Source organism: Malania oleifera, chromosome 9 (assembly GCF_029873635.1).
Source record: "Malania oleifera isolate guangnan ecotype guangnan chromosome 9, ASM2987363v1, whole genome shotgun sequence".
Taxonomy (NCBI): Eukaryota; Viridiplantae; Streptophyta; class Magnoliopsida; order Santalales; family Ximeniaceae; genus Malania; species Malania oleifera.
The window spans coordinates 83,550,213-83,567,227 of NC_080425.1; the positions used below are offsets into that span (position 1 = coordinate 83,550,213).

The 17,015-nt window shown below is 36.3% G+C and overlaps 1 protein-coding gene across 1 annotated transcript; it reads left to right on the forward strand.

Annotated features, from left to right (window-relative positions):
• Positions 1–7,150: 7,150 nt before the first annotated feature.
• Positions 7,151–11,137, forward strand: LOC131164933 (beta-fructofuranosidase, insoluble isoenzyme CWINV1-like). Its single transcript, XM_058122494.1, has 6 exons — positions 7,151–7,334; positions 7,746–8,605; positions 8,798–8,956; positions 9,206–9,444; positions 9,515–9,605; positions 10,769–11,137. Exons 1-6 carry the CDS (start codon positions 7,154–7,156, stop codon positions 10,946–10,948), a joined length of 1,710 nt encoding a protein of 569 aa, XP_057978477.1. The 5' UTR covers positions 7,151–7,153; the 3' UTR covers positions 10,949–11,137.
• The last annotated feature ends 5,878 nt before the right edge of the window (positions 11,138–17,015 follow it).

A 17,015-nucleotide genomic window follows, 5' to 3' on the forward strand; every position in this document is an offset into this window, starting at 1 on the left:
CAGATTAGTGCCACCAAATGTCTCAGATAGAGTGTTGGTGTATGGATAGTCGATTGAGTCCAGTGTAGTAGTGTGCCCCCTTGGCAATCCGGACCAGGCTAGGCAGGCCAATCGTACTTACAGACGAGTCAGTTTTGGTTTAGCATGGTAGGCTAACCATTCCTAGGTCCCGCCTATAGGCTGCACAACGCAATTATGTGGGGGTAATACATGATATCAGCTCGCTATCCATCTAGAGGAGAATTTCAATAATATACCGTTATAGCAGAAGATTTATATGCATACAAAAATTTTAGTATTATACAGATATAGCAGACGTTTTATATGCATACAAAAATTTCAGTATTATATAGATATAGCAGACGTTTTATATGCATACAAAAAATTCAGTATTATACAGTTATAGCAGACTATTTATATGCATACAGAAATTTCAGTGTTATACAGATATAGCAGATGTTTTATATTTTATTATAATATAGTATGTCTATGTTGAAATATGATTTCTTCAGATTTATACATAACATATTTACTTGATTTATCAGATGTAGTTAATTATGTACAATATAAGTTTATAACACAATAGAACTCATGTGCCATACACTGATGCTAATCTATCCCACTTACTGACAGGTGTCTCACTCCAGAAGTCAAACATTTTGAGAAACCTAGATAGGCGAGCAGAGCAAGCTCCGAGATAAAGGAGGTTTAAGTACTGCCCTAGCTGCAGGATAAGTATTTGAGTTAGAAGAGGGATTTTGTGTAAGTACCTAGAATATTCTATGGATATTTGGGGATGTATATGTATAATTGTGAAATTAGTAGGACTTTGGTATTGTGTATAAGATTCAGGTATATCATGTTTTCCGTTGCATAGTTGATATGTATTTATGAATAGGTGTATCCTTGGTACCCCACTTAGGTCTGGGTTGACTTTGTTTACTGTTTGTGGTATCAGAGGTTATTAAGTAAAATGGAAAAATATATATATATAGTCAGAATTTTCGAGGTGTTACATTGTGGTATCAGAGCCTAGGTTGCTAGGTTCTGTAGACTTTAGTGCACAACGAAAAACAATACTAGAGTATAGGAATAGATCTTGAAGAAGACAGGAAATGAGTAGATCAAGATTTTAGTGAGTCAATGTTGGAAGTTAAGATGAGAATTTAGGGTTTTGTCTTGTAGCCTAGAGGAAGGAACTTCGTGGTCGTGTCTGTGATTTTTCTGGAATAACGATTTCAGGAAAACCATGGTAAACTATCATCGGGTTTTGTTTCTAAATTGCAAGACTGAATCTTAAATTGAGAATAAGGACGTTAGGTTAATTGGTTATATGAGGCTCTTAGTTAGATAAATGTATTAGTCATGTTATGAAGTTAGGATTCTAAGATTATGTTGTTCTATTTTCAGGATGGACTATGGGAATGATAATATGAATGTTGGTGGGGGTAATGGAGTAAGCCCTTTAGTATGGGCGGTAGTAATTCTGATGTAATCCCACACAGTGTTGTTCAACAGGTTATGGTTGAGATAGCACGGAGTTCTAGGGAGTAGGGATGCCCGTCAATGGACCAGGGCTCCACTATAGAGCAGTTCACCAGGATGAATCCTCTGACCTTTTTAGGGGGTGCAGACCCGATTGTGGTTGAGAACTAGGTCTAAGAGATCGAGAAGATACTGACGGTGTTGCACTGCACTGATGAACATAGAGTTCTGTATGCCACATTCAGACTGACAGGGGAGGCTAAACGTTGGTGATATGTTGTGAGACTCTTTAAGGAGCAGAGACCAGTACTTATAGCCATGACTTGGAGCTGGTTTAAAGAGATGTTTTTCGACGGATATTTCCCCATCACCATTAGAGAAGCTAAAGTGGTGGAATTCTTGAATCTAACCTAGAGGCACCTAATAGTTCAACAGTACGCAGTAAAGTTTATTGAGCTATCCTATTTTGCCCCGTATATAGTCCCAGATGAGGCAAAGAAGGCAAGAAAATTTAAGAGAGGCTTGAGGCAAGAAATTTATGAACAGGTGGTAGTTTTGAAGGTGCGGGATTTTACAGAATTGGTAGATAGGGCTATCATAGTAGAGACGAGCAGGCAGAGGGGTGTCAAGGTGCAGAGTCAGAGGAATTTTCAGATGTCTTTCCAGAGGAGCTACCTAGATTGCCTCCTGACCGTGAGATTGAATTTGCCATTGATTTGCTTCCAAGGATGTTGACCTTATTGGTCACGCCCGGTTTTGATTATGACAAATACTCATTGTATCTAATGAGCGTTTGAGGTTTTGTGCAGGAATCAAGAATGATAAGATCAAGATGTGCACAAAGCAAGAGAAGCTTGAAGACCAAATCATACTCATTGTAATAAATTTATATTGGTCTGTAATAGTAATTAGGGCATTCGGTTTGTAATAAGCACACATATCACATGCATGATTTATTTTGTAAGCTTACACCGAACCATGAATGAGACAGGACCTTAAAAAGACCTTAGGGTGCACCTTCGGTCGACCGACACCAGACTTTTTCGGTGTTTTCAAATTGGACCCCAAGTGACCTTAGGACACACACATATACACATATGTTTGTTAGGCACTTGAATAGGACTTGTTTGGGTCAATACGGGACCGAAATGCACACTTGGTGCACTTTTGGTCGACCGGCCAAAACAGTTCATTCCTGGCCTGGTTGACCGAACCATCCCTGGGTCAACAGTTTGACCAAGGCCCGGTTGACCGAACTTCATAGTTCATTTCTTGACGGTCGACCGAACCACCTGGGAGTCAATATTTTGACCTCCCGGTCGACCGACCACTTTTTGTACTCCAACTACCTGGTCGACCGAAAGGTCTTGGGAAAATTCCCAGCGGTCTGGTCGACCGAGCCCTTCAGTTCAAAAAGGCCCGGTCGACCGAACTTCAGAAATTTACAAAATCGCCTTGCCTCGGTCGACCAACCACTCAGTTCAAAACACCCCTGGTCGACCGAACCATTTCTGGTCGACCGGACCTCTCGGGTTGCCCTGATTTTTTTACCGCAGTTAATATTTTTAAACAGGGTTAAAATGCCTTAAACGTCATTAAACTTTTCTAATAATACCCAAAAAGTCCCCAACGGTCATATTTCCTTCCTTGGCTATATATATGTGTTCATTTGCAAAGATTAAGACAGATTAGCCACTTTGATTAGGAAAAATTCTTTGAAAAACCAAAACCCTATAATACTCATTTCCAAGCTCCACACACTCAATCTTACCTTCCCATATTGCCTACATCATTTGTAAGTTAATTTTTGAGTGTTTATATTGATCGGTTTGCTCTCTTATCCTTGGATTGTTTGACTTATTTTTGAGAGCTAAACCTCAAGTATTCTTAGGGGACTTCTTTAATAAGTCTCTCCTAAGAAGACTTATATAGAACTTCTGAGTATTGCATATTCATTGCAATGTCTTAAGAAGTTTGTATTTTGGTTGCAAAAACATTCTCAAATATCTACTGTGTTTTTATCTTGAAAATATTTGATGAGATATTTGCTTATGTGATGAAGCCTTTGTTGCAATACTCGTTAACTCATATATCCTTTGCTGAATACAAAGATTGAATATCTTTTTGCAAACCAAACTTATACATTGCTAGAACTTCATATACATATACATATTGAGAAAACTTATTGATTGAAATATATGAAGTTTGGATAATATCTTTGTTTGAGCACTTAGATTGAATATCCTGTGATACAAAGATCATTTAGGTTTGCACTCTCACGCACTCATTACAACGATAGTAAATCTATTTGAGAGTTGACATCTTAGACCACATTGAGCTTACATATTATATCATATTGTGGTGTATATGATATTGCGCGTATCTGGGTACACATCTGCTTTACTTGAAAGCTTATTCATTGTACCATTTGATTGTATTTCAAATACTGTTGTATTTCCAGGCACGGGCCTGAAGAGGGAGACTAGCCCTGGAATAGTCCCGGATTGGCTTAGACCCGGTTAGGAAAGTTAGGTGCGTCGTCCTGTTAAGGCGTGTAGGTTGAGGTCAGCCCCACTAATTGACCTGGTTAAGGTTGAGGTCAGCCCTGTGTTAATTTGACCTGATTGTAAACGGTGTCGCTCCACCCTTAAGTGAGCTATTAGTGGAATCCTCAAGCTTGCGAGCTTGAGGCGGAGACGTAGGCACAGTTGGCCGAACCCTGATAACATATCGTGTGTTTGCTTATATTTCTGCACTTTATATTTACTGCACGTGTATGTTATGGGTGAATGATGCATATGACTTAATTTTCACAGCATATTTATCTACGCGTTTGGAAATTGCATAGACTGATCCTAGGTTGTGTACATACCGTTGTTGCATAGATCAACCTAGGTGAAAAAGTTTTAAAATTCCAATTCACCCCCCCTCTTGGGAATACACCAATTCTAACAAAGGACGACACTGATTTCTAAAGCTTCCTACAGAATGGCTCTAACAGAATTGAAAGAACTAAACGATCAGTTACAGGAATTATTAGATAAGAGATTTATTAGAACTAGTGTATCACCTTGGGAAGTGCTAGTTCTATTTGTAAAGAAGAAAGACGGATCGATGAGGATGTGCATTGACTATAGAGAGATAAACAAAGTGATTGGTAAGAACAAGTATCCTCTTCCCCGTATTGATGACTTGTTTGATCAGCTCCAGGGAACATGAGTTTATTCTAAAATTAATCTTCGCTCTGGGTACCATCAAGTGAGAGTCAAAGTAGAGGTTGTTTCCAAGACAACGTTCTAAACTCGGTATGACCACTATAAATTTTTGGTTATGTCATTCGGACTGACGAATGCTCTTGCTGCAGTTATGGACCTGATGAACAAAGTTTTCCATCAGTACTTGGACCAATTTGTAGTCATTTTCATTAATGATATACTGGTTTATTCGATGAGCCCCGAGAAGCATGAGACACATTTGAGGCTGGTACTTCAGATACTTAGAGAAAGGGATTTGTATGCCAAATTCAAAAAGTGTGAATTCCGGTACTTCAGATACTTCAGTTATACAAACTCATTTGTTACACACTAGTAATAGCATACTTCGTCTTACTGAGCGTTGTCTCATCCCAGTAATTTATCACTTTTCAGGTGAACTAGATAGGCAAGCAGATCAGGCTCGAAGGTAGAAGGGACTGCAGTACTGCCTTGTATGTGGGATGAGTATTGTTAGAAAAATGCATTTTGAGTGATCTCTAAGAGATTAGATGGAAAATTTTGGGGGATGTTCACGTTGTATGTATGTATTTTTGGAATACTGAAACTCTAGTATTGTATGTGTGGAAGTATGTCTTTACATTTACCGTTACATAGGAAATTATATGGATGTTTAGGTTCCATGGTCCCCACTTAGATCGAGATGACGTTATAGATTTTATATAGGGTATCATAATAGTTTAATTTTACGATATATATATATATATATATATATATAGAAAAATAATAATAAATGGCATGAAAATTAGGTCGTTACAAGTTTGGTCAACCGGGGCCCTTTCAAAGTTAATTTTATGTCCTGATTTTATTTTTTTTAAGTCATCCCTGTTCACATAGGTATAACTTTTGAGTTATAGGGGACTTTTCATGTGATGTTTAGGGACCTAAAGTCAATTTATGATCATTGAGCTTATATGTCCTATCATGCATGTAATGTATTAATTATTACAGACCATATAAAATTACAAACCTAAAATAAATTAGACAATAAATAAATTGTCTTCATTTCTTTATGGTTCTTTGGCCTCTTTGCTCTTCACATGCCATAGTTGATGAGATTTTTGTGTTCCTTATGGCTTCCTTGTGTTCCTACCCTTAATGCATGCAACGAATGATCCTATTCAAAGAACTTAGTGCACAGGTAAGAACTATTGGATTTATCATAATCAAAATGGGAAGGACACATAAAGTCAACAATAGGCTTTCCTAAGGTTAGGACTGCAATTCTAACATTTATTTCTCATTTTTCTAACAATGACATGTATTTTTTAACCTAAGATGCACTTTCAAGTTTATGAAAGGGTCTTTCTTCTTTTGGTATAATATTGTACCGTAAAAGAAATTATCAATCGAGTGTGTGTACACAAACAATTTTCAATGACTTTTTGAATCAAAAAGAAGCATTGATCCTACAGATTTTCTTGAGGTTGAAACATTACTCCAATTAAGATATAAGTTTATTATTTCTTCACGGTAGAAATTCCAAATCTTTTCCCAAAAGAGCTTTTAAATAACTAGGTCTGTGTTAATATATATATTAGAAGTGTAGAAAAAAAATAACATCAATAGAGAGATAGATTGAAACCCAAATAAATAAAAAAAGGGGCAGGGGGGAGAATGAACCATAGAAATATAGAGTATCTAAGGAAAATATGAAGGACAAGAATTTGGTATAAACTTAATTAGTGATTGTGATATATACTTTTAGGTCCCAATTTTATAAAAAAAAAAAAAAAAAAAAACTAATGTCTTGTTTTTCTTTCTTTTTTCAATAAATTCCAACATCATCACTAAAAAAATGATATTATTTTTTCTGTACTATGATCTATATTTGAAACGTTTTATTGAAAGAACTATTAACAATTTGGCCACTGTCATAATTAAATAAAAATATACTAATTTGACTTAGAATACTACTTTCAAATGAGTCATCAATAACGTCATATAAGAAGATGGATTAATTGAAACTTAAATAAATAAAGGGGGAGGGGGAGGGGGAGAGAGAGAGAGAGAGAGAGAGAGAGAGAGAGAGAGAGAGAGAGGTACTATAGAGAAGTCAAATATTAAAGGCATGTTGGAAAAGGAAATTTTCCAGTCACCAAGTTGCAAGCGGAGCTTTTACTAGTTAGGAAGCTTTATTTTTTGGATCACAGCATATATCGTTTGGGACATAAAAACCAAAAGGAACATTATAATCATTTATACGAAATTCTTGTTCAATTTTCCTTGGTGACATTTTCTCGTAAGAGCTTTCATTCCTACTTTCCATTTTCTTGTCACCAAAACTTGTGCAAATGAGTCACGTTTTCTATGGGCATAGTTTTATCCTCCATCACACAAATTCTCCATAAATAGCCCTGCAAGCCTGCCTTCCCTTTTAATTCCACAAAGCAGCCATGGCACTGTGTTCTACAAGGCTACTATGCTTGTTTTCTCTCTTGTTTAGCCATGCTGTTGTTCATCTTGAAGCTTCCCACCAGGTCTACAAAAACTTTCAATCTCTTCAGTGCAACTCTTCCGCGTACCAACCTTACAGGACCTCTTTTCACTTCCAGCCTCTCAAGAACTGGATTAATGGTATCGCTTCACCAGCTTTTGTGTGTATTTTTTAATGTTCTTCCAAAAGTTTGGCTTTCACCCTTCTTTCATCTCTCTAAACTCTTGATTTTGTCTTGTTTGTGTCATTTGACATGTCTGCTTGTGGAATGGACTAATGGGTGTGTGTTGGGGGATTCACAGATCCTAATGGTGAGTTCTTTTTCGCTGTTAACATTGTTTCTGTATTCAGATAATATCCCAATGCATGTCACTTCAGGTCATGAACTTTGAGAGAAAAAAGGAAAATGGAGTCAAAATTACAGATATAATGTCTAAGATGTACCTAACGTGGATCTGGACACAGAAAGAAACATTCTAACCGTTGGGTGTGTTTGGTTTTCCATGTCCTGATGCTTGGTTTGTATATATGTTACTAATTAAACCTTTCAGGGGTAATGATACACAAGGGAATTTACCATCTGTTTTACCAGTACAATCCACTTGGAGCAGCTTGGGGCAACATTGTTTGGGCCCACTCAACATCCAAGGATCTCATCAACTGGATCCCTCATGATCCTGCAATCAGCCCATCGCAGCCGTCCGATATCAACGGCTGCTGGTCGGGCTCTGCTACTATCCTCCCAGGGGACAAACCAGTCATTGTCTACACTGGAATTAACTCACAAAATCAGCAGGTCCAAAATTTGGCCATGCCCAAGAACCAATCTGATCCATACCTCAGAGAATGGATCAAGTATCCTCATAACCCATTAATGGCGCCAACTCCCATTAACAAGATCAACGCAAGCTCATTCAGAGACCCAACCACAGCCTGGAAAGGCCCTGATGGGTTTTGGAGGCTAATTATTGGCAGCGAGATTGGTAACACAGGAGTGGCTATTTTATATACAAGCAAGGATTTTTTACATTGGACTCTAGGTCATTACCTACATTTTTCCAAAGGCACTGGAATGTGGGAGTGCCCAGACTTTTATCCCGTTCAAATTAACAGCAGCAAAGGACTTGACACATCCACAACCGGTCCGAACATTAAACATGTGCTTAAGCTTAGCCTGGATGACACTAGGCATGACTACTACACAGTTGGGTCTTATAACCCGGACAAGGATATCTATACTCCTGATAAGGGATCCGTGGACAATGATTCGGGATTGAGGTATGATTATGGGAAGTTTTATGCTTCAAAGACCTTCTTCGACAGTTCCAAACACCGGAGGATCTTGTGGGGTTGGATTAATGAATCCTCGAGTAAGGAAGATGATATTAAGAAGGGGTGGTCTGGACTTCAGGTGACTATTGAATTCACAACTTACATAAATTACTGCCGGGATAACTGAAATAAGTTGTTCCATGGTTAAGCTATATATAAGTCATCTACAAATTAAACTAACCAGTTTAAGTTACCAAGTTGATCACCATGCTTAATTGGACAAGTCAAATGAACAGTTAGTGTCAAGTTACTAGTTACTTTGATTTTGCAGGCTGTTCCAAGGAGCATCTTGCTTGATAAATCTGGAAAACAATTGGTACAATGGCCGGTCGTAGAGGTCAAAAAGCTTCGTGGGAAACCTGTGGGCATGAACAACATTGAGCTTAGAGGAGGGTCAGATCTTGAAATTCCTAACATTAAGGCTACACAGGTAACATTTTTTTTTTTTTTTTCCACTATCACAAGCTCACCAATTAGTGGTGCATTTTGCCACAATTCCCACAAAGCAGAAAAGAAAATAAAATAAAAAGTATTTTCCTTTATGTCAAGATTGAAAGCATTTACAACAATCCCTAAAGAGATTATAGTCAACCTTAGTGATATCAGATATGCATTGGAAAAGTATACAAGTCTTTTTCTTTTTCCTAAACTTGATTTCCTATTTGTTTTGGTTTTGCAGGCAGATGTGGAGATTTCATTTAAAATAAAAGATTTTAAGAGAGCAGAGGCTCTGAACCCAAGTTGGACAAACCCACAGGACCTTTGTACTCAGAAAGGTGCATCCGTCAAAGGTGGACTAGGACCCTTTGGGTTGCTGGTCCTGGCTTCTAAGGGCTTGGAAGAGTACACGGCTGTGTTCTTTAGAATATTCAAATCTAAAAATGGTTATGTGGTGCTCATGTGCAGTGACCAAAGCAGGTCCTCTCTCTCTCTCTCTCTCTCTCAATATATCAGTTCATGCCAAGAACTTATGAACTTCTGTTAACAGGTCCTCATTATATGAAAAAAATGACAAAACTACCTATGGAGCTTTCGTGAACATGGATCCTGTTAGTGAGGAAGTGTCCCTAAGGACCTTGGTGAGTTGATATTATATATGTGTATATATATTCCTAAGGTTTCAATTCAACCACGCAAGATGATCAAATACATAAAAAGGAGTAAGAAGGTTGGCTAGTGTTGATAACTGGTGACCAAAGAAAATTCCCCAAACACCTATTTGCCCATTTTCCCCCTATAGCTCTTGCATCCATCTAATTATCAAATTACATGACTTTTTTAATTTAACAACATACTCAAGTGCATGCAATGCATAGAAGAAAAAAAAATTTTCTTTTTATGATGTTAAAATTAAATTGTTAGATGATAGCTTCTGAGATCGATGAGCTGATATGAATAAAGATTAAAAAGTTATAAGTTTTGGTTGGATTCCCCTAGGTAAAAGGATATTATCTTTTTGTCTTTGGTGAAGAACTGGAGCCGAACTCTTAAGACACTGCGGGTTTTATCAGTTTTCAATTCTTCGCATGTGTCTTTTAGAGCAAAAATGCCAAAAAAAAAAAAAGGGATTCTCACTGCTGATCAGAAAGTGTCAAATCCATAAAAATGAGGACCACCACCAATGAATGTGGAACCTGCAGTGTGATAAAATAAAACATGATGAGTTTTCGTTACCAGAAAAAATATGCTTTTAAGTTGCTGAAAATGGTGGTAAATTCCCAATGCAAAAAAAAGTGCACTGGCAATGATTGTGCTTTTCCCTATCCAAAAGAAGTAAGAGATTTGAGTATACATTTTTACACATGCAACGCAACAACTCCTGAACCATCTCTTTGTGGCTTAATCTTCAAAAGGCCAATTTCTTGCATTTGGGGAGGCATGCTTTCAGGTCAACTCTCTTTCGTGTGTTGGAAGAGATTTGAATTTGTGTACATTTATACAAAACGAAGTATCAAAATATGCTGGCACTGCATTTGGGAGCATGGATTGCAGGATTTGGATTTAGATTTGGGTGAATTTGGATAATTCAATACAATCTTTATTACTGTTCAAATACATAGACCTAAGACCTCTTCCAAACATAAGATGAGATTTTTTTATTTTTTATTTTCAAATCTACACCAGTCTAACTAGACCCAAAACTTATGCCCTAAATATTATCTCTCCCAAATCTATTCAAATCCAAATCCTCCCAAACACTAGGCTTTTTTTCCTAATGGGTGAAGACTGATTCCTTGTGCAGATAGACCACTCCATAGTCGAGAGCTTTGGAGGAGAGGGAAAGAGTTGCATCACTGCTAGGGTTTATCCCACACTAGCTGTTGAGGATAAAGCCCACTTGCACGCCTTCAATAATGGGACTGCAACTGTAATCATCTCAAGGCTTAGAGCTTGGAGCATGAAGAAAGCTCAAATCGCTTGAAGCAGGAAATTGGAGAATGATGATGGATTTGTGCTAAGGGTTTAAGTATGACTGAACTGAATAAACATATCAGTCACTACAATTCCACATTGGTAGTGTTACATTTATCACTTAGAAGATATATACGTGCTCAGTAAAATTTGACAAAATCTAATAAATACAAATAGTGCTATGTTTATTGCTCCAATATTTGCCATGAACTAATAACTTTTAAACTTATTTTTGGTATGGTAGAAAACAATGAAATATCAAACAAAACACCAAATTCATCAGCAATAAGCAATAATTCTAAATTAACTAACAGCATTGTCAACTCTCACTAGATCTGTTTCTCGAGAACCCAACTTTGGCAATTGATTTGTGCACTAATTTCCTTTCTTAAGAGAATGTTTCACAATTAAAGTCTAGTCTAAACTCTAAATTCTTGAAATATGAATTTTACGTTCAATAACTTTTGACTAATCAATGTGGAATGCAAAATATTGTACATATCTCTCAAACATCAAATTATACTTGTGCATTGTTTGAAAAATATAAATATTGTTGCAACATCCTGGACAAGGGGCCAGAACGACGAGGGATAATCACATTTAAAATTTAATGGAGTTGTCACTAACCTGTTATTTATCTCGATGTGGTTAGATCACCTAATTACTACTCATCGATTGGTCTCTAAACTATTCATAAGCCAAGGAGTCTGTAGTCTTAGTCCGCTTTCACCAGAGTTGGGATTGGGAATTCAGTTATGTAAGGAAAATGTATTCACACCCCCTACAAACCCATTTGACGAAAGGTACCTAATTAACTATGAATTATCCCAAAGTTGAATTTAATAGCTTTTAATTAACTTCTTTTAAAATAAACAAATAAATAAATAAATAAATAAGCAAAATTAACGGGAGGTTAAAAACCTCAGTGCGATTTATGAATGTCTAATAAGACCTCTAAACGATGAGATCTTGTTAAAAAAAAACGCCCCTCAAAGCTAATACAGGTAAGATCTAAAATACCTCATTGCCCTTTTCTAAATCATAGGGACACACACACATAAAAAAAAAATAAAAATCATCAAATTTTTTAAGTAAAGGAATCTTTAAAAACATCCCCTGTTTTTTCAAAATTTTTGTAAAAATTTTCTAAAATTTTTTGGGATTTTTAAAGACTTTTCCTCATTTATTTCGGCTTAAAATGACCCAAAAATAATTTTTTTTTTCTATTTTTTGACTTTCAAAATATTTTTCCTGATTTCTCCCCTATTTTTCTGATTTTTTCAAATTGTTTCTTGATTTTTATGATTTTTTTAATATTATTTTCAATTTTCAGAAATTGAAAGTCAACAAATAAAATTAATAAAATATAAAAAAATGGTTACTGACCAGTTCAGTTGGTCCAAACGAGTCAACTGGTTCAGGATAATGGGCCACGTGTCAACCCAAAGTAGTGACGCATGGCACCCTTTTTATTTTCTTATAGATTTTTTTTAACACACTGTAGCAAGGTGACATCATGCTATAGTGATAGAAATCCAACCATCTAGACGTGGCATCACCCTGCCACATGGCATCACTTGGCTCCTCCCTTTTTTCTTTTTCTTTTTCTTTTTCTTTTCTACGACAAGGTGTTGTCAGCATGACGTCACCTTTTCACATGGCATTTCTTGACTGGCCGATTCTGGAAAGATGGTAGGGATTCCTGACGTGACAGAAATTCAACCATCCAGAGAAAACACAAATCAGATGACTGAGATTGTGATACGTGTCACCAAACAGATGTTGACACATGTCCCACTTTATTATTTTATATTATTTTGTTTTATTATATATTTTTTTATTTTTTGTCATAGGGTGACGTCATGCTGATGTCACCCTGCCACAAGGCAATTTCCAAGTAGCCCAAGACAAAATAACCGAAATTGCTAATGTGGCAGTAATCCAACCATCTAGAGAAAATATAGATTGAATGGTCCAGATCAAACCACGTCGCCCATTTAATACTTGGCCCAGAATGTGACACATGTCACCATGCTGAGGTGACACGTGTTCCACTAATTCCTCATATAAAAACCCATTTTTCTCTCTCCTACATTTTTCCCATATTCTTCCCTCTCTCTCTCCTCTCTCCAATTTCTATTCTCTCTTCTCTCTCTCCCCCCCTTCTTTGTGTTCTTCTCTTTCTCTGTCTCTCTCTTATATGTGTTCTTTCTTCTCCCTCTCTTTCTCTGTCTTTCTTCGATCTGTGTTCTTTCCTCTCTCTCTCTCTCTCTCTCTCTCTCTCTCTCTCTCTCTCTCTCTCTCTCTCTCTTCTTCCCTATGTTCTCCTCTCTCTTCTCTCTTGCTTTCTCTGTTTTCATGGATCTCCCATTTCGCTTATGTTTCTTGCAAGTTAGAAACAAAACTGGAGTTGGGGGGTGTTAAAGTTTTACAAAGCAATCTGTTATGGCTGTTATAAGTAGTTAATTTGTTTATTTTTTCATTATTTTAATGGTCCAAATGTAAAGATATAATTGGTCACTTTTCCTATATAAGTGAACCAATTATACAACACTAAAAATATTCAATGAATCAAGAAAAGAAATTTGTTTTTCATTCTTGTTTTTCTTTCACTGTTCTTTCTGAAGCTTGTTAATACACAGCTTCCTTCATTTTACATGGTATCAGAGCATACTACTCACATGCAGAGCTTGTTATCTTCATCACTTCTCTCGCCGAAAACTAGGGAAGAGGAAAGCAATCACAATTCGTCAATTCTCTAACCGGAAACCAGGGAAGAGAAAAATAATCGCAAAACAGAGCAGATGTGATTGGCCAAAGTTTTTTTTTCGAATCTCAGAAACTGATTAATTCAATTTCTATTGCCTTCTTCAAAATTTTTAGCATTTTTTTTTTCTATGGTGGAAACTAAATCTTCTTTACATTCTGCTTCTATGGCAAATGCTGATGATTCTTCAAGAAATCCATCGGATGATTCGTCAAGTGTTTATTACTTGCATCCTTCAGATAATCCTGGAGCTCTCCTAGTTTCAGAAATTTTAACTAGTGAAAACTATGTTGCATGGAGTAGATCAATCTCTATTGCTCTTACAGTCAAAAACAAAATTGCATTCATAGATGATACTTTGCCTCAATCTAATCTTAGTGATTCTCGAACTCAAATTGCTTGGCTGCGAGCCAATAATCTTGCTCTATCTTGGTTAATGAATTCTATAGCAAAAGAAATTCATGGGAGTCTGCTGTACTTGACAAGTGCATATGATATTTGGGAAGAATTTAAGACAAGATATCTTCGAAGTGATGGTCCAAGAGTTTTTATTTTAGAAAAGTCCCTTAGTTCAATTTCTCAAGGATCAAGATCAGTTACTGACTATTTTAATGAGTTCAAGACTCTCTAGGATGAATATATCAGTTACAGGCCAATTCCCAGCTGCAGATGTGGAATTCTTAACTAGTGTTCTTGCAACCTTTTAAAGAATTTTTTAGACAAACAGCAATCAGATTTTGTGATGAAGTTTCTCATTGGTTTGCATGATTCCTATTCTATGATGCGAAGTCAGTTACTTTTTCAATCACCTTTGCCTTCTATGAGCAAAGTTTTTTCCTTATTACTGCAAAAAGAAAGCCAAAGGTCTCTATCTAATGTTGTTGGTATTTCCATAGACTCTCATGCAATGAATGCTACACAAACACAGAGATCTGTTGCCACGAGTGGCATTCGCTTCACAAAACCAAAGATCAAAGGAAATGTTACTTGTTCCCATTGTGGATATAATGATCATCTTGCAGACAAGTGCTTCCACTTAATTGGATACCCACCTGGATGGAAAGGATCACGAGGATAGAAAAATTTTCCTATTCAACAAGGAAATACAAACACCAATTTACCCAATGCAAATATTGTTTCTTCTTTGGAGTCAAATTCAAGTATCTTAAACATATTTTCTTAAGAGCAAATTCAAAATCTGCTGTCACTTGCAAATAGTTTGTCCCGTACTCCCATAAGTTCCAATTCCACAGCAAATGCTACTTCTACATCAGGTATTATATCATGTCATATTGTCTCTACTGATAAAAATAACTCCCCATGGATCATTGATACAGGAGCAACAGATCATATGATTTGTTCTCCCCATTTTTTCAATTCCATTCAGTTACCAAACAAATCATCTGTGGTCTATTTACCAAATGGCCATTCTGCTCCTGTTGTCTTTACTCGAAATGTAAATCTTTCAACTGATATTATCTTACATAATCCCCTTTACATTCCTTCATTCAATGTTAATCTCATATCTACTTCAAAACTTACTAAAGACAACTCCATTGGTTTGTTTTTCCTTCATCCAAATGCATTTTGTAGAATCTAATCAGCTAGAAGATGACTGGTCTTGCTGAAGTGAAATCTGGCCTATATCACCTACAACAACCTTCTGTTCGAGCAAGGAGCAAAACTGATTTCAATTGTGCACCTTTGGTCCCTTTAGCAAATACTTGTAACACCAATGCTGATAGATGGCACCTTCGACTAGGACATATTCCTCCTACCAGATTAAAAATCATTAGTGAAATAGATTCTAATGTATCAGCACCTCGGAATCATATTTGTGAAGTCTGTCCTTTAGAAAAACAAAAGAAGATTCCATTTCCTGTATCAAATAGTTATTCAAATAAAGCATTTCAGTTAGTACATTGTGATATTTGGGGTCCTTTTTCAACTGTTTCCTATTATGGTTTTCATTATTTCTTAACAATTGTAGATGATTATTCAAGATTTACTTGGCTTTATCTCATGAAAACCAAAACAGAAACTCGTACCATTCTCACAAAATTTATTTCTTATATTCATACTTAATTCCAAACAACTGTTAATATTCTAAGGACTGATAATGGCCAAGAGTTTAACATGTCTGATTTCTATACTGACCATGGCATAATACATCAATTGTCTTGTGTTGAAACACCCCAACAGAATGGTAGAGTCGAAAGAAAACATCAACACCTTCTTAATGTTGCTAGATCCTTGCTTTTTCAGTCAAAACCGCCACTCTCTTATTGGACAGATTGTGTGCTGACAACAACACATCTTATAAATTGAACCCCTTCTTCTATTCTCAATAATCAAACACCATACTTCCTTTTATTCCAGAAACACCCTGATTACAATTATCTTAAAGTTTTTGGGTGTTTATGTTTTGCTAGCACTCTTATAGCTCATAGAGGAAAGTTTCAACCAAGAGCTTCAAAATGCATTTTCTTAGGATATCCACCACATATAAAAGGATATAAAATTTTGGACCTTGTTACTCTTAAAACATTTATTTCTAGAAATGTAGTTTTTCATGAAACTATATTTCCTTCCATACCAAATAATATTCATACACCTTTTGTCTTTCCCAATTTTCCTCGGTTTTTGAATCTTCAAAACCCAATAAATTTTTACTTCCTCTTACATCAACTCATCAACACCAAAATACTAAAATTACAACCACTCAATCTGAAAATCTCAGCAGGTCTTATAGGATCAGAAACCCTCCTACATACTTACAGAATTTCTATTATGGTAATATGGCCCAAACAACTTCACTTTATCAATCATCTCCCACTTCTACTCAAAGTAAACCTCATTCCATCCTTCATTATCTTTCCACTTCTCAATTATCCCCTAAATATAAAACTTTTGCTGCTGCTGTTACTTCAATGTTTGAACCCAAAACTTTCAAACAAGCCATCTCTCATCCTCAATGGCAAAATGCTATGACAGAAGAAATAAAGGCTCTTGTTCAAACAAAACCTAGGATCTTGCTATTTTACCTCCAAACAAGACTGCAAAAGGTTGTAAATGGGTTTATCGTGTCAAGTTTAATGTTGATGGCACAATTGCAAGGTATAAAGCAAGACTAGTGGCAAAGGGCTACACTCAACAAGAGGGTTTAGATTTTTTTGATACTTATTCTCCTGTTGCTAAGATGACAACTGTGAGAGTTTTACTTGCTGTTGCTGCTATCAAACAGTGGCATTTACATCAATTAGATGTTAATAATGCTTTCTTACATGGAGATCTTAATGAAGAAGTTTAC

Coding starts and splice junctions, on each gene's coding strand:
- LOC131164933 (XM_058122494.1), top strand. CDS start 7,154: ATGGCACTGTGTTCTACAAGGCTACTATGCTTGTTTTCTCTCTTGTTT. Junction 8,957..9,205: donor CTAACATTAAGGCTACACAG/GTAACATTTTTT, acceptor TTGGTTTTGCAG/GCAGATGTGGAGATTTCATT. Junction 9,606..10,768: donor AAGTGTCCCTAAGGACCTTG/GTGAGTTGATAT, acceptor TTCCTTGTGCAG/ATAGACCACTCCATAGTCGA.